This window comes from Rattus rattus, chromosome 6 (genome assembly GCF_011064425.1).
Source record: "Rattus rattus isolate New Zealand chromosome 6, Rrattus_CSIRO_v1, whole genome shotgun sequence".
NCBI classification, from domain to species: domain Eukaryota; kingdom Metazoa; phylum Chordata; class Mammalia; order Rodentia; family Muridae; genus Rattus; species Rattus rattus.
The window spans coordinates 109,838,305-109,864,953 of NC_046159.1; the positions used below are offsets into that span (position 1 = coordinate 109,838,305).

At 48.2% G+C, this 26,649-nt stretch overlaps 1 protein-coding gene across 2 annotated transcripts; it reads right to left on the bottom strand.

Moving 5' to 3' along the window:
• Positions 1-2,463: 2,463 nt before the first annotated feature.
• Tspan33 (tetraspanin 33) lies at positions 2,464-25,524 on the bottom strand. 2 transcript variants are annotated; one of them, XM_032906826.1, is made up of 8 exons: positions 25,190-25,524; positions 10,578-10,635; positions 9,905-10,029; positions 9,510-9,584; positions 7,143-7,238; positions 4,201-4,329; positions 3,682-3,843; positions 2,464-3,496 (listed from the first exon to the last, which is right to left on the bottom strand). In XM_032906826.1, exons 1-8 carry the CDS (start codon positions 25,289-25,291, stop codon positions 3,395-3,397), a joined length of 849 nt encoding a protein of 282 aa, XP_032762717.1. In that variant the 5' UTR covers positions 25,292-25,524; the 3' UTR covers positions 2,464-3,394. The 2 variants fall into 2 exon arrangements, with proteins under 2 accessions (XP_032762717.1, XP_032762716.1); XM_032906825.1 differs by having other exon boundaries at positions 9,905-10,032; positions 25,190-25,494.
• Between the last annotated feature and the right edge of the window lie 1,125 nt (positions 25,525-26,649).

Here is a 26,649-nt window from a genome sequence, read left to right on the forward strand (position 1 = left end):
TCCTGTTTCTGTTAACATGTCTGGCCTAGGGCAAGTTAAAACATAATGAAGCCTGCATTCTAACCGTCAGGGTTAGGTGTGTACTCCCGGCAAGTTCCAAGTCCATGTCAGGTGAGAATTTCTACCTCGTTCTCGCAGGCAGCCAACTCTGATCACATTCTGTCTTCCTCACCTTACATCATGCCTGAGGCTGGTAAGGGGAGGGGCAGGCTTTGCCCTCCTCTAGAATGTCTATAAAGCCATTCATGGTGAAAGGGCCTTTGAGATGTGGTTATTAAGGATTTCTTTTAGCTTCACTACATCACTATTCTATTTTGTGTGACACAGACACAGAGGCACTCTCTGGCTTGCGTGTGGCAGTCAGGGGCTATCTTATGAAAGCACCGTCTTTCCTCCTACCATTTGGATCTAGGGATCCAACTAAGGCTTGGGAGTAAGTGCCTTTTTCCCCTGAGCCATCTGACTGGCCACAAGTTAAGGATTTTAAAATGGGTCAGCCATGCTGGAGAATCACAGGCCATACAAAAAGGTGGGAGAGTCAGGAAATTGGCAGAACTTAGGGTGGTGTGCTCTGAAGAGGAAGGGGGTCTTGCAAGGACCTCACACGGTCTCTGGGAAAAGCTGGAAAAATCCCCTTTGCCAGCCCTTCTAGACTGCTGCGATAACAGCCGCATGCTCCTTAAGACACTCTCCGTCTGGTAATCTGCTGAAAAAGAAAACTGGTAGGAAGCAGAGCAGGTGCATCCGGGTGAGCTTTGGGCCAGTCTGCATGATGTTGACTCAGTGAAACCTTTTCAAACACGAGGGAGGAAGAAAGGAAGAAAAGGATGGAAAGGGGGAAGGAGAAGAGGGAAGGGGGAAGAATGGGAGGGGGAGGGGACAGGAAGAAGAGGAGGAGGAAGATCAAAGGAGCCATTTGTTTAATTATAGGATGTGAATTAGTGGCACTTTTCTTGTCACTTGACTTCTGGCCTTGCAGGCTATTTCTGACTTCATAGCTTGACGTCAGAGGGCAGTGAAACATCACCGTTGGATTCTCACCTTGGGTTGTTTTAAATTCTTACTTTTTTATTTAATCAGCTGTTCTGAGCTGATTAATGTTAAGCTGTCCTGATTGACTGAAGTTAATTGGACTTCGTAGAAATTTAACCGGAAGGATGGAGAGAGGGAGGGAAGGAGGGAGGGAGGGAGGGACGGAGGGAGAGAGAGAGAGAGAGAGAGAGAGAGAGAGAGAGAGAGAGAGAGAGAGAGAGAGAGAGGGAGAGGGAGAGGGAGAGGGAGAGGGAGAGAGAGAGGGAGTTTTTTGAACAAGGAAACATCTAGCGGCGAAGGGGCAAGTGCGGCAGGGGGAGGGGGCACCCACAAACTTGTATTTAGCCTGAGTCGTTGAGCTGTGTTTCTCAACATTTATTCACTGAATTTTAAAGTCCGGGGTACTGGCAGAAATTGGAGACCAAGCGGAACCCACTCTGGTGAGCTACTCAAAGCCGCAGTTTTGACCACCCCAATCCCTAACTCAAGATTCATACTCTTGTCCATGTTATTGAAAGAAACTGATAAAACGCATGTTTGGGGCACTGTGAGAGAAAGGCACCTTGCTATGAAAGTGTGCTCCCCACCTCAACTCTTCTCCCTTCGCTCTTAATTTTACATTAGTGATGATTTTATTTCTTCTTTCAGTTGTTTCAAGTTGGGAGCTAAACATTGGCCAGGGCCCCAGGCGGCTGCTGGAAAGGAGCCCTCGCCTGCGCAGAAGGCTGGCAGAGGAAACCCTGGGGGCGGGAGGCACACGCTACGCTTTTGTTTCCTAAACCTGAAGGATTCTCTTTAAGTCTCCTGGGCCAAGCCAAAGACCCCCTCAATCCAAGGCCCTAGCTGCAGGGGTCCCTAAGAAGACCACCGGACGCTCTCCTAGGTTCCTAGGTTCCCAGGTCACATGGGTGGGGACCACCCATGTAGCGGAGCCGCCCTGCGCGGCCCCGCGCGCCCCGCCCTCAAGCTGTTCCAGGCGGAGGAAGCCCCACACATTGCTAAGTGCTTGCTGAGTTCTCCCTAACGGAGACTGGGCATCAGTATCCAGTTCCTCCAGTTAAAGATGGAGGATGGGCCAGCCTTCTTAGTGCCCCTCCACTCTGATGTTGAGTGCTCTCTCCTAGCTCCCTGCTCCACCCTAAATGAATTTCAACCCACTGTAATTGAAGAAAAAGCAAGCAAGCAAACAAACAAAACACTAAGGTTGGGATTTGGGATAAAATAACACCATTCCTATGAACCCGTACCTGATGTCGTTCTACCTAATTTAGACCGGAGGGTTCAACCCTAATGTAGGTCATGTGAGGGAACTGGAGGCTTTGTGCGGTTCAGGGGTTTCAAGTCTCTTCCACAAGGCAGGCCCATAGTTTATAGTTCGGTCCCTTCTACTTTTCTTCTAGTTGCCCGAATGGAAAATTGATGTAGGACAGCTTAGCCCATGTCAACAAACTTTTATTGCCATTTCTGCCAGATTCCTGATTCTTACACTGTAGAAACACTGAGTTCTGGTGCAGGGGATGCGGGTGGGAGATGTTGCCACGCCTCTGCCAAGTTAAAGAAAACCCCACTTGCTGGGGCAGGAAGGCTAGACAGAGAGGAATTCAAGGGCATGTATGGCTTAGTCCAGCTTCTCCCGAATGCGGAATATAGGGACCATGGTTCCAAACACTGTATGAGGCGGATGGGGATGAATTTGGCCACTTCTTGCCCTTGCTGCCATGTTTCCATGGCAACGAGGGAGGGGCAGGATATAGCTCACTCTGACTACCTGGGAGTGCAGCAAGGCAAGCATTTGGTAAACACACCCCCTTCCACTCTATCCCTCATATACCCAGCTGTCCCCATCCAACCCCTAGGCTCACTCTGCTCTGCCTGCTTCACTCCCTTGCTCTCTGGAGCTGGGATTATGCCAACTGGACTCCAGGCAGGCCTGCTAGTGTCTGCTCCACACAGCCAGGTCTCCCTGGCAGCAGACTCTATGTCCACCTAGCTCAGCAGCAGCCTTAACAGAGCTGTCTGTTGTGCCTCAGCGAAGTGTGCAGCTAGTAACCCTACAGCTTTCTGTACCACTGCCACTTCCACACCTCTGCCCACAGGAAACCAAAAAACATAAACTCAAATGTTCAAGGTTACAAACAGGACAAAATAATTCTCAGGCAGTATTGAGGCTGGGACGGGGAGATGAGGCACATCCTTCTGAGACCTGAGCCATCTGTGTCCTTCCTTTGGGATTGCGTCTTTCCACTGGGCCTTCACGCTGGGGGCTGGAATCCAAATCTGCACTGGGTGCTGCTCTTAGCGCCCTCCACTGCTGGTCCATGAGGATGCTCGTCACCATGGTGAGGAAGCACAGGAAGGAGTCTCAGTACCACGGGTCAGCACGGTGCTGCTGGTTGTAGAGCTGCAGCTTGATCTGATCTTTTATCTGATTCACAAGGACCTGGGACAGCAGGATTCCCACCAGCTGCAGAGGGCACAGAGAAATCAGGCAGGAATCGACTGCCCTGCTTTCCCAGCTGCCTGCCCAGTGCAGCAAGCACCATTGCTCTCTGGTCCCTTGCTACACCAGTACCCAGCTGATCCCTGGATGCCTCCGCAAATGGAAACCCAGAGATTTGTGAGACCTACCAGTTGGACCGGGTAAGTTACCTGGGGGATGGCCAGGCCTAATGCCACACCGCCAAGTAGAAACAGGTTGCTGTGTATCCAGTTGACCAACTTGTCAATACAGCCGTTAGTGTAGATGACTTTACTAGCTTCCAAGTAGTCCAGAGCCTGCATACCTTGGCCACACATTGTGTTGATCACTGCCTGAGGAAAAAGTTGAGAAGCCGAATGGTACTCCCACACCAAGAAACCCTGGCTGACGGACGTGCCAACTTTCCCAACCTCCTAAGTTGTTAGAGAATGTCTGTGGAGAATACTGGAATAAAAGTGACTGAATGCAGAATTCTTTTCTTTCGTGCTCTCATTCCACCCCTGCCCCTTTATCTCTGCCCCATGTGGGCTCAGAGTGAAAGGCTAATGTGGCCATCACAGTGGGGTGAAGACAAACGCTGCAAAGCCACCTGGCTAAGCTCAGGAACAGAGTGTCACCATAACAGCTTTTCTGACCAGGAAGTGACTTGGAGCTTACTGAGGAGGAAATGACACGCAGTGTTTGCTCACCTGGTTGGGGGTGGGCAAGCAACAGGAATAAGGCACAGAGCAGCGCTCACGGCTAGGGTTGTCCTCCGAGCAGTTGAAGTACATATTCTGAGACCAGTCTCTGTAGGAAATCCCTCCGCAGCAGCTGAACTGCAACAGAGCCCACCAGACAGGTAGGAACCATTGAGTCCCCAACACTGAGGTGGCCAGGCACTCACCAAGCCTAAGGCAGGCTTCCATTGTCACCTCAAGTACTGTAAGCACATCTAGGAGCTCGAGCTTTTCAGTCACTGTCACTAAAGAAGTCCTCCTAATACCTTATCTATCTTATTATAACTGACTTAGTGCTTGATACTCCCACTGGTGCACACAGAGAGAGTGGGGGAGGGGGAGGGAGGGAGGGAGAGGGGGGGAGAAAGAGGGAGGTACATATTATTCAGATTTAACCTCTTGGTATAGAGGTTCTATGGTATAGAGTTTATAGCCCTATAAAACAGTCTAGAAAAGGAGATACTCAAGATTACTGGCTTGGACCAGGGGTGCTCAGCGATGGAGCATATGCTAAAAATGTTTGACCTCGGGGTTGGGGATTTAGCTCAGTGGTAGAGCGCTTGCCTAGCAAGCGCAAGGCCCTGGGTTTGGTCCCCAGCTCCGAAAAAAAGAAAAGAAAAAAAAAATTTGACCTCTGGATTCACTCCAGCGCTACCAAGAAAAAAAAAATCCAAACCAAAAACCTTGATGTAAGAAAAAAAACCACAAGAAGAAACCTTCAATATCGGGTCCAGAGGAACAGAAATGCAGCACTGGTGTCGAAGATGCCTTGACCTTGATTTAAATTCTAACTTTGATTCATGGCCGCATAGCCTAGAACCACCAAAAGTGAAAGTAACAGAAGTGTCCACCGCTGGATAAACAGAATGAGACAGTCACAAGGAGTATTACTTAGCCTTTAAAAAGGAAATTCTAACACACGCCACATAAAACATGGATGAAACCTTATGACATGCCAAGCTGAAGTACTCACATATGTACACATATATGTATAATTCCATTCACATGCTGTTATAGTCACAGACATTTGAATGGTGGTGGCCTCCACAAGAGGGAAATGGAAAGTGTTTAATGGGCACAGTTCAGCAAGTAAAGATGGAAAGGTTTTGTTTTTCTTATTATTTGTGTGTATGTGTCATGCATGCATGGGAGCATCGCACACGCGCGCGCACACACACACACACGCACGCACACGCACACGCACGCGCGCGTGCGCCATAGTGTATATGTAAAGGCCAGATGAATGACAACTTTTGGGAGTTAGTTCTCCTCTTTCACAGTGGCTTTCTGGAATCAAGCTCAGGTGCTCTGTCAGGGTTTTATAAAAAGCACTTTCACCCACTGAGCTGTTTCTCTATCCTGAAGAGTTTTTGTCTTGTTTTGTTGTTGAGATGGGGGTTCCTGTAACCAGCTGGCTTGAAACTCAATATGAAGCCGAGTCTGGCCTTGAACTCCTAATCTTTACAACTCTGTCTGTCAAACAGAAGGGACAGTGTGCACTGCCATATGGACAAAGATGGAAACGCTCTGCTAACAGATGCTGCTTACGGCTACATACATACGATTTTCTCCTTCTGTGCTGGGGATTGAACCTGGGGCCTCACATACTAGGCAGGTGCTCACCACTGCGCTATAGCCCCAGCGTCTCAGTAGTTTACTCTGGCTGTCCTTGAACTGACGGGATAACTCAGGCAGGCCTGAAACTCTCTCTGTCGTAGACTCCCAACTGGGGAGGATTACAAGTGTGCCAACACATCCACCTAGTAGAGGTTTTTTTTAAAGTATGGTATAGAGTTTATTCAGGGCAGGGGGAAGGGAGTTAAAAGAGAGGCGGGGGGGGGTGTAGACAGGGAAAGAGGAAGAGGTGTAGAGAGGAGGAGAGGGAGAGGGGAAAGAGGGAGAGGGGTAGAGGTGGGCAATGAGCATGTGGAGAGGGATGGGAGAAGGGAATGGGAAGGGAGGAGGAAAGGGAAGGGAGCACGGGCAGGAAAGCAAGAGAGCAATGTAAATCTTTTTAATAAGTAAAATGGTAAATTCTGGGTTATGGGTGTAGCTCAGTGTTGTAGAGTATTTGTCCATGGTGTTCACAGCTCTGGGTTCTACTCCTAGTTTTACAAAACAAGCAAAACAAAATAAAATGGCTTTTGTTTTTTGTTTGTTTGAGACAGGGTTTCACTGTGTAGTTCTTTCTTTTTTTTTTTTTTTTTTTTTTTTTCCTTTCTTTTTCAGAGCGAGGACCAAACCTAGGACCTTGCGCTTCCTAGGCAATCGCTCTACCACTGAGCTAAATCCCCAACCCCTCACTGTGTAGTTCTAGCTGTCCAAGAACTCACTGTATAGACCCGGCTAGCTTAGAAGTCAGAGATCCACCTGCCTCTGTGCCTCCCAGGCACTGGGATTAAAGGTCTGTGCAACCAACACCAGGCACAAAATAGTATTTTTTGATTACATATATTTGGTCACAGTTTTTAATGTTATATATAATAAAATATGATTGTTCCTCATTCCCTTATAGGTAATCCCTTACAATGTTTATTTTTAAATTCTTCTAGAATATTTTTGTAAGACTAATAGTCTTTCCACGCTTTTTTACATAAGCATATGTATTATTACATATATATGTGTAATATATGTATATTATAGATTATATATTTGAATACATGTAAATCTGTATATAAGTATGTATGTACACATGTATATGTATATATATTACCTATATATGCAATGCTATATGTAGCATCCTATGCCCTTAGTACATGCCGCCCCTCAACTGCTCCCCCAAAGCCCTTCCTAGAACACATTACTTATCGGGTAAAAGAGATCCACAGGCCTAGAGAGAGAGGCATTTTTTGCGATGACATTTTTACCCCTCCCCCAGGGCACTGGGTGGTCACACCGCACTTGGCTGGTACCTTCTTCTGGCCAAAGTCGATGAGGTTCTGCAGATCCAGATCATCTCGGTAATGCACAATAGCATTGTTGATGATCTCACTCACTTTCCCCCGAGCCTGCAGGTACAATCAGGACGCACGGTTAATTCACAGTGTATTAATCCCCTCAGAAATAACAGCAAACACAGATCAGCACCTGTGATGCTCTGAATGAAAATGTCCCCCAGAGTCTCGGATGCTTGAGTACTTAGTCTGCAGTTGGTGGCACTGGGAGGGGAGCTGTAGGAGGTGTGGCTTTGTTGAAGGAAGTACGTCACTCGGTGTGAACTCTGAAGTTTAAAAGCTCCATGCCATTCCCAGGACGCTCTGTTTTCTGCCTGTGGTTCAGGATGTGAGTCCTCAGCATCCTACGTCTGCCACCATCCCCACCATTGCTGCCATCTCCCTGCCACAACAGACTCACCCTCAGGATCCGTAAGCCAAAGAAGCGCTTCTCTGAGCTGCCCTGGCCGTGGTGTTTTACCACAGCAGCAGGAGAGGCACCAGCACACTAATGCTTTGCCTTTTGCTCTCCTTCCCAGACATCTTTATGGTTTACCGTCCCAGCACATTTTGTAGAGGCGGAAGGACACCCTCCATACATACACAGTGTGGTCAGCGGCCCGGGGCAGCCCTTCCCTCTCTATGCTGTTCTGGAGGATCGGCATAGGCTTGGTGCTCTCCCGTCCCACTCTGGGTGCTAACAGCCACTAAAGTCAGTGCAGCCAAATGGCCCTAAGTCCTAGGCATCGTCCCAGCTCCAGTCTTTCTACCATACCTATGCATGGCCACCCGCTCCTATTCTAGCCTCTCTTTTATACACTGGGCAACTCTCACATCCTGTGGAACATTAACTCATTAGAGAGCCTCACTCTGCCACAAATTTATTTTATACTTTACCATTCAAAGGGCTAAGCATTAATGAGAAGCCCTGTCAACTCTGGTGAATGAGAGGCACTAAGCCTCCAATCCCTGTTCATACAGGACGGAGAAGGAGCCTGATGGCCAGAGAGATAATACTCATGTCCCTCCTTCACATCAAAGTGGGAAAGTGTAAGAGGCCCGTGTCCTGTCACTGAAAGGAGGTGACTGCCTCCCAAGAGCTGGAGGGGGCAGGCGATCACAGGTCAAAGTTAAAATGAGGGCAGCTACCAAAGGTCAAGGTGATATTCCCTCAGATCATCTTTAATCTGAAACAGCTTTGAAATCAGACATTGCAAGGGAAGACCTTTGGTTGGTGCAGGCCCATCTACTCTGGGCCTCGGGTACCGTGGGCCAGAGCAACCGTGTTCCCGACATCACAGCTTCTCAGAACTGTCTTTCAGAAGAGTGCAGTGGTATCTACCTTTCTCTACCTACTTCTGTCTGCGTATTAGTACCCAGAATACTTGTTTACTGGTGCAGTGAAGAAAGGAATTTTGTTTTGTTTTTGCAGAAAGGGGTTCACTTAGTGGAGACACTGACCTCTAGTGGACACAAGAAAAATTGCTCTTTAGACTCATCTATTTTATGAAGCCAGAAGGACTTATCAACTACAGATCAGCTCAGCAGCTCTTAGCCTAATAATTTTGTGCCATGGTCTCTCTCTGCTCAACTACTTTTTCCCATGGCTTATTATGTGTTTGTTTATTGAAACAGGGTTTCTTTATATAGACCCAGCTGTCCTAGAACTCACTACGTAGACCAGGCTGTCCTGTAACTCAGAGGTCCACCTGCCTTTGCTTCCTGAATGCTAGGAATAAAGGGATGCACCAATACATCTTGCTACATTTTTCTTCCTTTAAAAAAATACATTTCTCATTACATAGTCTCTATCAGCTATACTGGAACTCATAATGTAGGCAATGCTGGGCTCAAACTCATGGAAATCCCTCTGCCTCTGGTTTCCCAGTACTGGGATTAAAGGAAATGCTGGTTCTTATTTAGGATTGATGCCTCAGGCAGCCCACCTCCAGATGCAGGAAGCATGGTTGAGAACAGAGTCTGCCTTCCCTCTGCTTTCCACATCTCGTTCAATAAACAGTGTTTGAATAAGAGTCTCTTCAAGTTGTCTGTGGTTTTGATCCCTGAGTTCTACTTAGTCATTTATCATTAAGTATGTTGGTTATTTTAATGTTTCTCATGTTTATAGATTCCCCTCCTCCATGGCATGAGGTTGTCAAAGGAAAACACCTTACAGTCATGAAACTCTCTTTAAACAGATTGATGTTAGAGGCCATTTATTCATCCCTAGGGGGAACCTTTCAAGGCTGGTGCTTCCCAGGGGAAAGAGTGCAGTGGTTAATTAATCAGTAAGAACTTCCCCTTCCTCCCTCTGGTACTAAGAGGCCTCTAGGCTCCCAGTGTTACCTTGTCTGAGAAAACGAAGCCCAGGATGCCAGCAGCCAGCTGCAGCAGGAACACGATGGTGAGGCAGAGGGAGAACTGTGGCACACAGGCAAGACAAGGAGAGAACATCACTGCTTGGAAAGCAGCTCTTCCCAGGGCCAAGGAGAGGCAGCTGGACTCTTCTTGACACACCCCCAACATGACAAAGATTTCTGCCTCTAAGACAATGCCAGGGATGTGGCCACCCTGCTAGGTCACCCGGAGCAGAATTCTGCAGCGAGGAGTGGACAGCACAGGCTTAGAGGGTAGGATCGGACCTCTGAAGACAGAATGGACCTCCCTAGGGTGGTAGAGGGGAGCAGTAAGCACAAGGAAGAGGAGCAGGCAAGACTTTCCTGCGCGGCCTGACCACTCACAGTCTGCAGAAGGCAGATGTTCTCCCGAAGGGATCCGATACAGCCGCAGAAGGTGAGAAGGAACATGAGGACGCCCACCACGATCAGCAGGATAGCAGGGTCCACCGCCAGACAAGCCAAGGCTGCTTCTGGGAGAGAGGCCGACCCTCAGCTGGAGCCCACTGAGGGGGCTCCTGTGCTGGAGGGAGCCTCCTTGCCTGCTGAGGATTATGGGAAAGACCTCCTCACAGGGGAGAACAAAAGTATGATGGAGGAGTCCCGGCATGTAATTTGAGGAACTAGGGAAAAGCCTTTTTTCCAGGCTCATGAGTGAAGCGGCTGCTTTTGCTCCAGAGATGACTTGAGTGGCATTGGGCTCACTAGCTGGGCAGATTCCTGGACACTCTGCAGAGGAGTTAAGGGTGAGTTACCTCAAGACGAGCCGGGGGTGGGGCGGGGTGGGGGGAGCAAAGTCCTTGACTGCTCTCTGCTTCTACAGACCTAGCTTCTCTCCAGGGCTTAGTTCAGGCAGATCTTGGGAAGGGGTGAGAGCTCAGGAAAACCCAAGTGAACTACCAATCTGAAGTGGTCCCCAGTTAGACTGGGTTCAGGGAGCTGCTCCTCTGACCTCCGCCCAGGGCCAGAGCTGGAGCAAGCAGATTGTGGAGAGGCAGAAGAGAGACCTGTAACCCACCTGCGTGCTTCATCAGCCTGGCATAGACACCCACAGCCACCATGACCATGGAAATTACCTGTGGGAACAGGAAAGGAGTCAGGAGAAAGTGAGAGAGCTCTGGACATAAAGGAAAAAAACTTTTAGGAGGACGGGAAGGCCAGCTTTCCTGGGGTACAGATGCAGCTATCCCTACCCAACACTACTAAGGGTGCTTTACCTCCACGAGAAACTCCTGTGTCCTTCATGCTCTATAACACAATCATCTTGTGAGACAGACAGTGTCCCCAACTCACAGATGGAGAAATTAAGTCAGCACAAGCTTAATATAGAACAGAATAGTGATTAAAAACACAGGCTTCTGGACAGATCTGGAAATATAACTCAGGGCTACACACAAGGCCTGGGTTTAATCACAAACATGAAAATTCCCCATGCACAAGCACACGCACAGACACAACTAAAACAAAGTATGAACTTCTGAGAGATTCGAGATTGAACTCCATTTGGAACAACCTTCCGAGTCTCCATTGCTTTCTGTGTGAAGACAGAATTAAGGACAAAGGGCAGATGCGATGACTTCTGGCAGTTGGTTTCAGCATTCAGGAGGCTGAGATGGGAGATCGAGATTCCAGGCCAGCCTGTGCTACAGTGCAAGAGCCTGCCTCGAAGAAAGAAATATACTTAATTTTCATCTGTGTTTTTCATCTGAGTCTGCGCATGTGTCCGTGTGGTGCACACTGAAGCCACAAGAGGGCACAGAAGATCCTCGGATCTCGTGTTAGAGATAAAGGTGTTGGTGAAATGTTTTGTGTGGGAGTTGGAATCTAAACTCCAGGCAGGTCCTGAGTTACAGCAGTAATCATTCACAAGCACTGAGCCATTTCTCCAGCCAAAACTATTTAAACTATAACCGTATCTCCGTCTTTCTGTTTGCTCTTTCTCTCCTTCCCTTTCTTTCTTTTTGTTTTTCCAGGTTTCTGTGTGTAGCCCTGGCTGTCCTGTAATTCACTCTGGAGAACGGGCTGGCCTCAAACTCAGAGATCTGTCTGCCTCTATCTCTCTTCCAGTGTGGGGATTAAAGATGTGCGCCATCATTGTCTGGCTAAACTTGTATTTCTTATGTCTTAAAAAATGTTTCAGGGACTGGAGAAGAGTTTCAGCAGTTAAGAGCACTTGATCTTGCAGAGAGCCTGGCTTGAAGTCCTAGCACACAAAAGGAGCTCACAAGCCTGTAACTCCAGTTGGTTCCTTACCTCTGCTAGGAACCTCAGGTTCCTTCCTCTGGCCTCTGAGGGCACTTACAAACATGCGTACAAATAAAGTAGGTTAGTTTCACTGTTTTACGTCTGTTTGTTTATGTGTGAGCTCATGCCACAGCCCTCACGTGAAGTAAGAGGACAGCTTGCAGGAGTTGATTTCTCCTTCCACGATGTGTGTCCCAGGGAATCACATTCAGGGTGCCAGCCTTGGCCACAAGCACCTTTACCCACTAAGCCATATTGTCAGTGCAGAAAAAAAAATTTTGTGAGAGTTAAATACAATAATGTTTGAAAAACACCTAAACTTCTGACACTGATATTATATACCATCACCACACAGGAATTGTTCAATTCTGAATTCTAACTCACCCACATCAAAAGGCAGGTCTTTCTGGTAGATGCAGGCTCTAGCTCTCTAACTCCCTGGCAAGCCAAGAATAAAGTGCACACCAATGTGAAAGGCAGGAGAGTGTGTGCTTACTGGCTCTACTGTGGAAAGGAATCTGTGAACTCTGATTCCAACATAGAAGGCACGACTTAGGCCTTACACATTCATGGCTCCTCCCTGTGAGAGCAAACCCACTAGAGACTTCCAGGGGGCCCGAGGGTCTTTGTCTCCTAGGCCTCCAAGAGTGCCTGGTAGACCCAGCGCTCACTCAGCTTCCAGCCCAGTTTCCAGGCTGGTGCTAAGCAGCAGCTCACTGTCACCATGGCAACAGATTAGGCCAAGCTCTGGCAGAGAGGTCTCAGCAGCAGGAGCCTGACCAGCTCAGTAGGGAAGGGTACATAGCAGCTACATCCCACTCCTACCAAGACAAGAATCTGCTGGAAAGAGCCACCTGGGAGGTCTTCAGTGAAAGAAGGGAGCTGGGCCCTAGGACAGGTAATAGGGTCAAATTAGTCCTCTGTGAGGAAGACATTTTTCCATTTGGGAGTGACTTCTGAAAATTCTTTACTATTTAGCAGAGGACAAATATGTAGTTAATGTCAATCCTGGGTTAAAAATAAGTTGCTGAAATACTTTTTTGTGAATCCACAGTGCTTTCTCCTGGCCTCCTACTCAGGTCAGTCCTGACTCAGATCCAACATGATCAGCACTGTCTCCTCACTCCCACCCAAGTCTGGTCCTTCCTATGATTTGGGTCCAAAGATTATTAACTTTCATATTCTGCTTGGGATAAACAGGGCAGCTTAAAAAGCTGAATGTGAGGGGTTGGGGATTTAGCTCAGCGGTAGAGCGCTTGCCTAGCGAGCGCAAGGCCCTGGGTTCGGTCCCCAGCTCCAAAAAAAAAGAAAAAAAAAAAAAAAAAAAAGCTGAATGTGGGGCTGGAAGTGTCCCACAGCTGACTTCCTATAGCAAGGCCAAACTTAGGAAACATGGGGGAGCAGGGAAATCCTAGGTCAGAAATGCCAGTCACTTCCAGGTCTGGAAGAGTCCTTTAACAGTAAGAGCAAATGTCTCTGTCCCTTAAAACTTACCACGCCTGGCTCAGCCAGATGGCTCAACAGGTGGAGGCACTCAGGTGCAAGTGTGGCAACCTGAGTTCGCTACCTGGAGCGCACTCCACAAAACTGCCTCTGCCTCCACACAGACTTTCCCTCACTACTACACATGACTGCAGTTGTGACTATCATTTTACTGTCATTTTAACTATTAAGTTAAAATGAGTATCTGTTCTGTATTTCTGTGGCCCCTAGTCCCCTCTCACGCTAACATTTTCTAGATTGTAACTTTGTACAGAGATCAAACCAGCAGGGTGGTTGTGCATCCCTGCAACCTCAATACTCTGGAGGGAGAAGGGGAAGAATCGGAAGTTCAAGCCTGGCCTTGGGTACGGATATGTTGTAAGTTAGAAGCCAGAATGGTCTACAAGAGATCTTACTCCAACAAAAGAGACAGAGATGGGAGAAGAAGAACGGGAGAGAGGGAGAGAGGCTACACACCACAGGCAACTTAATTCTCTCCACGGGCATGTAATTATACTCCATCTACTGGGGTAGGTAGAACAACGTCCCCAAAGACAATAATGCCCACAGCCTATGAACCTGTGAACGTATTACCTTGTGTTGCACAAGAGGCCTTTTGCAAATGTCATTTAGGATTTAGGGTTTAGAGACACCCCGCATCCCCCACCCCCACTGCCACCAACCAGGACCCAATATGGTCCCAAGCAGACCTTATCAGAGGAAGGAAGGAAGGGGGAGATTCAGAGAGAGGCAGAACAATGGGAGCAAGGCTGGGGTGATGCAGTACCCTGGACCTAGGGATGTAGGCAGCTTGAGAGGCTGGAGAAGGCAAGGACATTTCCCCCAGAGAACACAGGTAGGGACATGGAATTATAGACACCTTGATGCTAGCCCAGGAGAGCCTGTTTTGGGCTTTGGACCTCTAGAAATGTGAAAGATTAAATCTGTGTTGTTCTAAACAGTAAGCTCAGGAAAACAGAAACTAATATTCAATCCAGCCCACTGGTTGGCAGATAAGGCTCCGAGAGGGCCTGAAATCTGTAACCAGTGTTATCTTGTGGGGAAACAAGAGCGTCTACAGCTTAAAGCAGTGGCTCTCAGCTGGGCTGCCATTAAAGTCACCTGGACGTAGAGGAGACACTTCAACTCTTAATGTCCGGACTGTCCTGCAAGCCAAGTCATTTAGAATCCCTGGCCAGGAGACCCAGGCAACTGCAGTTCTGGGAGTTCCTGGTTTCCACGGTGCAGTCCGATTATGGACTTTCAAGCCTCAAGTGCAGCCAACCAGGAATGTAAAATAGAAAACAGGTTACATTGCTATCCGGATGGAGTCATGAATAGTAATGCTAGCCTGATCATCAAGGATGTCTCTCCCCTGAGCCCTCCAGACCCGTGCTCTGTCCTTCACATCTCCATGCCTGCCCTCACTGCCCACCCTGGAGTCCTCCAAGCCGGCCATGACAAGGTTAGCACTGCAGACATTATCAACATCACTTTAAAGGTGTGCAGCGCTTCAGAAATGGACTCAGACACTCGCCTATTAAGCTGAGAGAGCAGAAGGACATGGGCTGAATGTGCATGGGTGCTGTGGTGACAACCAAACACAACACAGCCCCCACCCCCATTCCAGTAATCTTCCTATGGTGCCAATCTTTAGTACCGAATCTCCATAGTAAGAGTCCCACCAATAACTTGCTCTCCCGAGGATAGAGATAAAGTCACTTCTCTTCCTACAGTGGGCTTTCACATAATGGACAGAATGAAGCTTGGCTAGAAACTGTTAAAAGCTAGGTACCATTTTCAAAATAGCTGAGCCTAGCTTTTAGGAAAATTTATGTTCCTGAAAAGCTGTCAGTCAGATGATATAAAATAATTTGTATGCAACAGTCCCTTTATTCTTATATAAAGCGAGTTATCACCTTGGAATGAAAATGGTCATTCCCTGGGCTCTGGCGAGAAATGGCTAGTTTAGGACCAGAGCAGAAATGTATTAAGATGAGCAGGGAACAGGTTGGGGCAGAAAGTAAAGCACTGAGAAATAAAACCCGGGTAGGGGGAACTGACTCAGTGGGTAAGAGCATTTGCTGTGCAAGCATGATGACCTGGGCTCAAATCACCAGTACCACGTAAAAGCTGGGTATATGGCTAAGCAAACTGGTAACCCCCACAGTGAGGAACACATATCTGTAGTGACTGCTGACCGGCCAGCCCAGCCAAAGGGGAGAATTTCGGATTCAATGAGAGACTCTACAGCAAGGAAATAAGGCAGAGACAGATTGAGAGAAACACTCTGTCTTCCTGTGGCTTCCACAAGGGTGCCATACACAGACATTTACAACACACAATCAGGATTCTCACACTGGTGAGACACAAGCACCAAGTGAGTGAGCTATCAATGGCCAAAGCCAGAAAAACTTGAACATCAGAATAAATAAAAATGGGGGCTGAAGACATGGTTCAATGATTGAGTCCATATTGTTCTTACAAAGGACCCAAGTTTGGTTCCCAGTAACCACACTGGTGACTCACACATGCCAGTAGCTCCAGCTCCAGGGGATCTGATGCCTCTGTCCTCCTTGGGCACTTGTCCTTGCATGCGCACACCTACACACGGTCATATACACATGCACATATAATTTAAAACTAAAGTAAAAACTTAAGTGAATTAAATTATTAACCGTAGTATAAAATAGTTCTCTGAGCACCTATATGGATGCAAACAAATGACTCATACAGATTATCTAATAAATGTAGCTATCAGAGAGGTAGGCCAGACCTCATTACTCCTTATGAGTGCACTGTGCATAGTCTTCCTTCCAAAGAGCACAGCACAAAAGAGGAAAAAGCAATTGCACATCGGGGAAACCAACCAACAGCACCTCAGCTTCTCGTTCAAGGTCAGCATCGATAGGATGACGGTGATGAATCACTGGAGGAAAATGTTACTGTGCCATTGTGGTCTTCCTCCTCAAAACCCACAGGAACACTATGAGCAGACTTCAGGCAGTTCTCATAAAGGGACCATCTACAAAATACTACGACAATACCTCAACAACCCTCAAGGCCATCAAAAACAAGTCAGAGGGAAGGAAACACAGCAGTTAAATGTAATGTGGGATCCTAACAGATAGGAGAAACTAAGGGAGCCTGATTAAAGTTCAGAGCATAGTGCTAATGCTGTTGATTGTAACAGATACAGCATAATAACCTACGGTGATAGCATGGAGGAACTGGTCCGTATCCGTGCTTATTTAAAAGGGTTGGTGAAATGGCTCAGTGAGTAGAGGGGCTTGCTGACAAGCCAAGACAAGATATGAGTTCGATTCCTAGGACCCTCATGGTAGAAGGAGACAGCAACCTCTGGCAAGCTGTCTTCTGATCTTCAAACATATGTGTCACATGAATGCCCACACTTATATATACACAATAAATACAAATAAATATGAAAAGGTATATTTAAATAAAAAGCCACCCTTAAAGTTTTACTTTTATAAACTTAGGTTTTGGGGATGGCATCTTTTATTAAAAACTTTTTCATATAATGTTTTGATCATGTTTTCCCCTCCTTCAATTCCTTCTAGATACCCACCCATCTTTATTCTCTCTCTCAACAACAAAAACCCCAGAAAAATAAGAAACTCAAGAGAAAAAAACCCCTACAAAACCAAAAATCAAGGCAAGCAAAGAGCAATAAGCCAAAAGAATGCTAAAATGAACAAAAGTCCACAATCTACCGTGGGTTTAGTTCTGTTAGCTGACGACCCCTGGGCCTGTCCTGAGTGTGGCTCATGTACTCAGTGAGAGCCCACTGCAGGAAGGTGGATGCTCCTTTGCCACTGGGCACCACCGTAGCTCTCTTAGTGGCGGCCCCGTCTGACTTGAGCCTATGCAGGTCTTGGGCTGCCAGTCTCTGGGTTCATATATGCATCAGTCCTGCTGGTCCTGAAGACATGGTTTCCCTGCAGACATCCGCCACCCACCTCTGGCTCTTACAATCTTTTTGTCTCCTCTTCCACACAGATCCCTGAGTCTTACGGGGAGGGCTTTGATGAGAACATCCCCGTGCAGGACTCAGTGCTCCACTGTCTCTCTCTACACACTGTCCAGTTGTGGGTCTCCGTGTTGATTCCTGTCTACTGTGAAGCTTCACTGATGTGGGCTGAACCCCAGGCCAGTGTGATCAATGGGGGCCCTGGTAAAAATGGAGATAGGCTAAAATGGAAGTGTGGGGTGGTACATTTTTTTAATGATTTATTTATTTTATGTGAATTGACATTTTTCCTGCGTGTATGGCTGTGTGAGGGTGTTGGATCGATCTCCTGGAGCCGGAGTTACAGACAGTTTTAAGCTTCTTTGTGGGTGCTGGGAATTGAACCCAGGTCCTCTAGAAGAGCCAGTGTTCTTACTAACCACTAAGCCACCTCTCCAGCCTCTGGTGTGCCACTTTTAAATGGGGTCTCCTGTCAATACGGGCCTCAAACTCCCTATGTGGCTCAGGATGGCCTTGAACTCCTGATGCTGTCTACCCACACCCGTCCTCACCCCGCCTCCCACTTTGCTACCACACCTAGTAAATCACACATTTTTGACAGGAATATTACATAGATACTATTGCATTTGAGGAAGCACAAGACACTGATTTCTATCATATGAACACATAATTTTGCTACCGTAACATTCTATTCCATATATGTCTCTGCATGTCATGAAACAACACAGGCAGTTTCCATGTTTCCTTTACAGGGTTGTGACTGGGGCTTTTCTTTGCCCCCTTGCTAGTGCTGATTAGAGGGTGAACAGCCAAGGCACTGATATTCTTCAAAAAGAAAACAGGAAATGGAAAAAAGAGTCTCTCCGTTATTTTGGTTTGTCTTGCAAACTAGAGAAAGATACCCGTGATTTGATATATACACGGAAATAAGTCTTGTTCTATCCCCTATGGTACTAGTTCAGGACCCCAAGCTGAGGCACTGAACATAGGTTCCCAAGCTCAATGTCAACAAGTACAGGCAAATTGATTGCTGGTTGCCTGCCAAACCCTGAGGCCGCCCTGGGAGACAGGATAGAGCCCTGTCCCTAGGGGATATGCACACGCACACAAAGCTTTTGTAGAATAGAAGATATTAATTATTAATATAATTAATTATCATCTTTCTGTGACTAATTGTGAGACTGTGAGCAAAGGAATTAAAGCTGGCTGGAGTCACTCCCATCCACACACCATTCCCTTCCCTGAAGAAGGCTTCACCTACGGGCCTCCCACACAAGCTCACCCCAGCAGGGGACTCCTAGGGTCTGTCTCCAAGGTCAGTAGTTCCTCCTGTGAGTGCCAGCACCAGACTAAACTTCATTTACTTACTTGTTTGTGTGTGTCCCCCCATGCATGTGCATACCACGTGTAAACGTGGAGACAAGAGGATAACTTCTGGGAGCTGTTGTACTCTTTCCATGCTCTGGGTCCCAGGGACTGAACTCAGGCCATCAGGCTTAGTGACAGACACCTTTACCTGCTGAGTTGTTTTCCCGCCCCAGACTAAACTTATATACTAACACCTCGTCCCAACCAAGAGGGCATTTCCATTTCCATTTCCATTTCCATTTCCATTTTACAGAGCTGCAGTTCACAGCATTCAAGTGACTTTTCCTGGTTCACTCAGTGAGTTGCTGAAATGGGATAGGAACCTAATTCTAGTCCTCAAAGCCTTCGGACCTCAGCCACTGGGCTGGCTGCCTTCTTATCTCTGCACCACAGTCACCCCTGATCTTATGTCTTCCCCATGGGGCTATCATGAAACAGGAAGAACAGCTGCCCTCAGTCCTCCTGGGGAGCAGCTGGCAATCTCCAGAGCAGGTGGAGCTCAGGGAGGGGAGAGAGAACATCACAGGGTACCAGCAAGGCCTAGTGGGAAGCTCAGCGGAATCCCTGACACCTCGAAAGGGGAAGGCGTGGAATGAAGTGGGGCCTTCCAAGAGAAAGCACCAGCCTTGCCTGGCTCCACATTTTATAATCCAGTCTGCAGACGTTGGGGGTTGTTTCAGTGGCCCCTCCATTAGAGTCTCTTTCCTTCTTCTTCCCCCAGACCTAATCCTTAGCACTACCAAAGCCTAGACGGGGACTCCATCATAGAGGAAGTAGAATTGAGTCTTTGTTTCTCAGATATTCTATCTTATTTTTGGGTGGACTGCAAGAAATCACAGCCTCCTGAACCAAAACAAGGCCCTTTCTCTTGTTTCCCAGGACCTGCACATGCTGGGCCTCTGTGTCATCCCAGCACTGCTGTTCCTGGAATTCTGAGGAGGCCACTGTGTGACACTGGCTTGCTCCTCTGAACTGGATGATGTCACCTTGATTAAATGGAGAAGTTAACAGGGCTCCTTCCTCATCGTGTCTGTGGTTGACCTTGTCTTCCTCAGACCATGGCTGCTTTTTCTTCAAAGGTAATGCATGAGTAAGGGAAGGCCATAAGGGCTCACTCCCCATAGTATAACTGTTCATATTTGACAGTTACTGGACATAATGATCCATATCTGGAATCCCCAAACTCAGATAGCTGAGGCAGGGGGACTGCTGTGTATTCAAAGATAGCATGAGCTACAAAGTGAGGTTCCCCCAAACCCAATTCAAACTCACAGTCCTAGAAAGACCAGTCTAGTTCATAGTCTGATAGTCTGTTAACAAGACCATGAGAAGAGTCATACGCTTTTTAAATTCTTTCAAAAAGTTGCTTAAATTTTAGCTTTCTGCTTAGTCCAAGACTTAGTCCAGCAGAGTTGCTAGGGAAGATAAGAAAGCCAGAGAGATGTGATGGCTATCTCCACTTACGGTGGTTTGAGGTTTGTTTGTTCTTTAGCAACGAGGTCTTCCTATGTGCCCAGGCTGGCCTGGAACTTGCCATGTAGAAGTGCAGGTTTGACTGAATTCAACTGTGTAGTCTATTTGGCAGAAGGAGCCTCTGCTTCTTCAGCTTGCAGAATGATGGGATGACAGGGATTCACTAATCTAGCATTTCTATTGTTTAAAAAAAAAATATCCTGAGACAGGCATGGTGGCTCATCAGCATTCGGGAGGCTGAGGCAAGGAAGGAGAGCTCTGTAAGTTTGAAGCCTGACTCAAAAAAAAAAAAAAAAAAAATCAAAGAGGGGCTGTAGAGATCGCTCAGTGGGCAAAACTCGTAGTGCAAGCATGAGGACCTTAGTTCAAATCCCCAGAGTGCATGTGAAAGCTGGACTTAGTAGCTCATGTCTAGAATCCCAGTACTCCTACTGTGAGATGGGAGGCAGGACAAGAACGCCCTAGATGCTCAGGCAGCCATGAATAAAAGACCCTGTCTCGAACAAGGTAGACACACACACACACACACACACACACACAAAGGGGAAGAGGGAGGAAAAAAATATACAGAATAGCCAGAATTGCATAGAGAAATCCTGTCTCAAAGAAAGAATGGAAGGAAGGAAGGGAAAAAAAGTTAGACTTGGTGGTATGAATTTGTCTGAAATTTCAGGACTGAGGAGTTAGAAGGAAGAGGATCAGAAATTCAAGGCCAGGGCTGGAGAGATGGCTCAGCGGTTAAGAGCACTGACTGCTCTTCCAGAGGTCCTGAGTTCAATTCCCAGCAACCACATGGTGGCTCACAACCATCTGTAATGGGATCTGATGCCCTCTTCTGGTGTGCCTGAAGACAGCTACAGTGTACTTATATAATAAATAAATAAAATAAATAAATCTTTTAAAAAAGAAAGAAATTCAAGGCCAGCCTGTCTCAAAAGACAAATGAAAACCAAGAATCCAATCGTTTCGTTTACTGAAGCCTATGTAGCCTGTGTAGCCTGTGGGTGCAGGAATGCAGGGGGAAGGAAGAGGAGATGGGCGACCACAGCATTCAGGAGAGTGTAGGTCAGGACAGATGGGAGGACTTGACAGGATCTTGACAGGCTTGATGAGTGGTCACTTCCCCCTGGCTTCTGAGAAGTTACAGGAGAGTGCCTCAGGTGGTCTGCGATGACTCTCAGTGCCTGGAGGACTCCATAAATGGGTCAGGAGGTGGACTACAATGACTGATGCTTTTTCATCCACACCAGGACATTTATTCCAAAGGTGCTTTGAAAGGACATGCATCATCATACGACAAGGAGTCCAAAGTTAGCAGAACCATAGCTTCTCTAGGCTGTGTAGGACCTTGCTGCCCTTTAGTAAAGTACAAAATGGCGTTTGGTAACAAAGTAGTATTAGGCCAACACTTTCAGTACAACTACCATTCTATTGACTATGGTCTGAAGTGTAAAAAAAGACTCCTCACCAGTGGCTGAGACTGGCCTAGGGAAGACCGGGATGGGGTTCAAATGTATCACGAACAGAAGAAAGCCAGATGTTGAGGGTAGCAGTCACATGTGGTGCTGGGGAGCTACTCAAGAAGATAGCTGTCATTTTTTTCTGACCTGGTGGGAGGGAGAGGTGTCAGGTAGAAGAGGACACAGTTGGGTCCACTAAGGGTGCTTGAGGAGGCAAGGCTTTGGTACCTTTTCACAGAATAAGTCTATGAGGGAGGGAGGGAGAGAGGACACTGGTCATCCAATGAAGAAGCTTTGCTCTCTTGGGCAACAAACATCGGTTCAACATCCACTCCTGCCCCAGGTAATAAGAATCCGGAATCAAATAGGGCAGCCTCCACGCTCAGGAGCACGGGGTCTAGGTGGGGAGACAGACAAATAATCATGTGACTTAGTATAGGGACTGCAAGCACCCAACTGCTGCTCGGAGTGGATAAAGGACCAGCAAGACAGAAGCAGGGCGGCACTGATAATACTCCCGCCAACAAGTGCCCCAGGCTAGGACACTGTTTCCCCTATCAGTGTGTTCACCCTGTACAGAGGTGATCAACAGAGGGAGCGGGGAAGGCAGTTACTTCTAAAGAGTTTAAATACAACTTCTAGGATCTTGGAGCAGTTACTTCCAGACTATGGAAACTCAATAATCAGTCACCCAGCAACCTGATTCTGGGGAGAAAAATCAGAGCTCCTATGCCAAAGAGGAAATGAGATTTGAAACATAAACGGGAGGGATTGGTTCTAATTCCAAGGGAGGCATCAGCTTCTGAATCAGATTCCAAATGTCCCAGGAGGAGTCAGGGCTCCTTCTGCAGTAGATGTGGACCTGGCCATCACGACGTGTGAGCCCAGAGGATGCTGGCTACCTTCCTAACATGACCCCTACACAGCTCCCCAGGAGCTGGCCAGACATGCACTCTGCCTGCAAAGTGGTCCAACTGTCCCAGCTGAGGGTGCTTTCCAAGCAAAAAGGGGGAATTTATTTGATTAGGACACTGGAAGCCTACACGGGACATCACATGGTCACCAGTCCCTGAATTGAATGGGAACACAAACGGGCTCTGAGCTGGAGAAGTGGCCCTGCATTGACAGCTGCACGTGTGTGGAATAAACTGGGGCTCTAGGTTTAGGAGAGAAGTGTCAATCAGTATGGCCTGAAGAGCACCATCTTTTACCATCCCTTAGGGCGGCCAGCATCCCAGGCACCAAGACACAGAGAGACTCATGCTTAGATCCTTTAGGTCTTAAAGAGAGAAAACAGCTTCCAAAGTGATTTATTCATCTATAAATAGTTCACAGAAATAGACAAATTCCTCCGTTAGAGGAAAAAGATTAGGGACAGAGAGACAGATATGTTGGCTTGGCGTCACACAGTAAGTGGGTGACAGAAAGAAACTGGGCCTCTTGTCCTTCCAGGCGCTATTTCAAGAGCCCCAACTTTTGCATCCTCAGTAGGTCCAAAGTGGGGGTTCTGCTCTAATTTGGGGGTAGTAGCAACATGGCTAGCTTCTGATTTCAAAGGAAGCATTTTTTACTTTACCTTCTTTTAGTTTTTAGGCAGGACCATGTTTATCCAGGGTGAGGGAGCATTTTGTCACCCACATGTGCAGACGGTCAAAATGCCTTCATGAGGCACTTTTACTTACATTTTAACACAATTTTTATTATTTTTTACGCGCACAATTTTTATTATTTTATTTACATAGTTTACATTCTTCGCCAAGGTAAATGGGCCTAAGAGCCTGTCCCTCTTCCAGACTGTGACCTCCCAAAGTTATTTGTGTTCGATTAAAGGGGCATATGGTGGAACCAAACAATCCACGAGAATGGTCCTGAACACAAGGGTGACAGAGACACCCAGCTGTTGACACTGAGGAGAGCAGGTAAGAGGGAGGCTCCCAAGGAGCAAGGCCTTGGCTGAAAGCCCAAGTGAGGACCCACTGGAGGGTGGTTTCACTGGTGCCTGCCCCTCTGTGTCGAGTTCCCCTCAGTAATCCCCTCAGCCCTGCAGCGTGGTAGTGAGGGGTTTTCTTGTTTTCAAACCACCCAGGGAAGCAGAACATGGGTTGACTGGTTACCCCAGGCTCAGTAGCAGCCATCTGAGTCACGGACTTTCCCTACACGCATGCCTGCTCAGTAGAAAATCACCAGCCCGAGCCCGCTAACCAGCTGCCGGACACGGGTGAAAATGCTGACCGTTGTTGCCATTTAACTTTCTCCTGTATAAAAATGTGCAAATTTAACAAGATGCCTGCTAGATTTTCTGTTACCCTAGTTCCGAGAATGTGACAGAGCCCAAACTTCAATCTTCCCAAGAGTACGATGGCTGAGCGTGAGCGTCATCACCGCCCTCTGGGCTGTCTCTCATTTGTCCCAGTAGGCTAGCACTTCTGTACTCTGCTTCACACCCAGCGGCCTCAGACGTCTGGACTGCTCCTTCTCCCAGGGGGCAGCTCAGACCCACTATTATCCCCTCTGGCAAATCTGAGCTACGGTCTCAGGCTGAGGTAGGCAAGGAGGATAGGCTTCAGGGGCTGCAGCTTTGGTGCAGTAGAAACTGGCAGAAGAATGGAGAGATGGGGAAGGACTTCCTTAGTTAAATCCAGGGGGGCCCACGCACTCTCTGGCTATGAAATAGGACTTTGCTACCATTTTCTAGTGGGCTCCCTCCTCCCCCTGAATTCTCAGCCCTCTCCTGCCACCTCCCAATTACACTGCATTAGATTTTGGTTGGGAGGAAGGGAAGGCCTGCGGACTTGAACATATTTATCCAGAGCAGTCAAATCAACAAGGATGGTAGAGTACGGTTGGAAATCCAGGTGTCTGGAGCTCTCGGTTAATACTGTTTACACTTTCCCACCGCAATCAGAAGATTCGGAAAGGATCCACAGTTTCCAACCCAACAGCAACAGCAACTGCGACAGCAACAACAACCACCCTATTTTGAATTATCTGAAGACTCTCAGCTCCAATAGGCGAAGCTGGTCTTAAAGAAGGCAGGGCAAAGTTTAGGGCAATGCTGGGATATACACCGGACCTGGAGACCATTCTTAACCCTTCTCAGCCCTGGCAGGAGTAGACACTGAGGCCTGCAAAAGGGACTGATATAGCCCCTTGACACAAGCCCCTGAGGAACGGGGGCAAAGGAAGGCTTGGGATTTCTCTTCCTTCCCTCTCTCTCCACCCCCGCCCCGCGCCTGTTTTGCCAGTCCGGCCTTCCAGCCCCCAGGCCTGAAAGTCCCTAACCATGAAATATGCCCATGGGGCTGTCCAGCCGGCTCTTTCCCCAAACCCTTTTTATTTTATGGCCTGACACAGATCCTCATCCGTGCTAAAGCTTCATCGGCAGCAAGGATGATGCCCACCTCAACGTCCCCTCCTGACACGGCGCCACTATGGTGTTCCTCCCCAGGAGAAATGCCCTCAAGTGTCACAAGCTCAGAAAACTAGGAAGAACAGCTCGACACGCTCCTGGGCATCGGGCAGCCCAGGCCGAACCTTCTAGCCTCAGGCAGCCCCTTGGGCGCTCCAGGGATGCCCGACAGTCCGGGTGCCCCCTGACCCCCCGAATCTCACCCAGAAGAGCATGTTGAAGAAGAAGAGCAGGTATTTCACCAGCGGGCTGACGAAGGAGAACTCCTCCCCGTAGGCAGCGGGCACGCCAGGTCTCCGCGCCATGGTCCACTGCTGCCCCCGGGGGGCCTATCTCCCAGCGGCCGCCGGCCCACCTGCGCGTCCTGCAGCCTGGGGCGGGAGCCGCGGGGCCACGGGGACCCGAACGCCCGGGCAGCCGCGCCGCGCCGGGAGCCGCCCGAACTGTGCGTCGGGGAGCCGCGCGGCCGGAGAACGGCGCCGCCGCTGAAGCCGCGGCGGGCAGCGTGAGCGGCGGAGACTCCACCGCGGCCGCAGACCAGCTTGGCCCGCCCGGCTCCCAGGAAACCGGGCCCGCCCCCCCAGACGGCCATTGGTGAGACTGCCTGAGCCTGACTTCTCATTGGTCCGCGGCTCATGTCACTAAGCAGCCAGCCATCCCTCTCCTCGGAGAGGCGGGGGAGACACCTGTTCTGTGAGGGACAACTTGCTAAAGGGTCAGTGGTTCTGCTTCTCCCCGCCTAGACGGAAAGCCTGTGGGCTGCACAGCTGCTTCAGGGAAAAAGAATGAGGAAAAGGAATGCTCCCTGCATCCCACACCCACGTCCTCCGCTCAGTTGCTGTGCACGCACGCAAACCACACGTACGTTAAAATCAACAAGTACGCACTTTGTGTGTTGAGCAATTCGCTAAACCCTGTGGGAGTAGAAAAGAAGGTGATCCTCAGGGGTCAAGACAATAAAATCAGAGCAACAAACGACGGGTACTAACAACTGGAGAGCGAAGAATAGATGCAACCCGGTTTAGCAACCGAATACTTCAAATGCTCATTTTAAAAGCCTCATAACCCAATAGTGAATTCTCAGACCATCCTCATTTGTCATCACCATCCATTCCCTCTGTCCAAACCTCTCAGAACGTTGGTCTAAATGCAGACATCTTTCGTTTTTGTTTGTTTGTTTGTTTGTTTTTTAACATGCTGATAGGATATGCACAGATTGAATCCCGAGTACAATGTGGTGGACGTTGTACTGGTTACGAACGTAATACAATCTTAACCTGGGGAGAAATCTGATTTTGCCGTCCATAACATGATCTCCCAAGCTACATGTTTTGTAACGTTGAGTGGGGGGAGCTGCAGACGTTGATCAAATTAGAAACCGTTAGTGCATGTAAATCACACAGAGACGGCTAATAAGGGGACTCACTAAATGCGGTACTTCTCTTTAAAAGATTCTTTAAAGATGCGTAAGTGTGTGTATATGTACCACCGTGCATGCAGGTGCCGATGGAGACCAGAACCCTGGCGACTAGAGTTATAGGAATTTGTGAGCTACCTAATGTCAGTGCTGGGAACTGAACTTTGGTCCTCTGAAGGAGCAGCAAGCACTGTTAATAACTGAGCCACGCCTTCGCCGTTGTGCTGAGCTCACTACGGAGTCGCC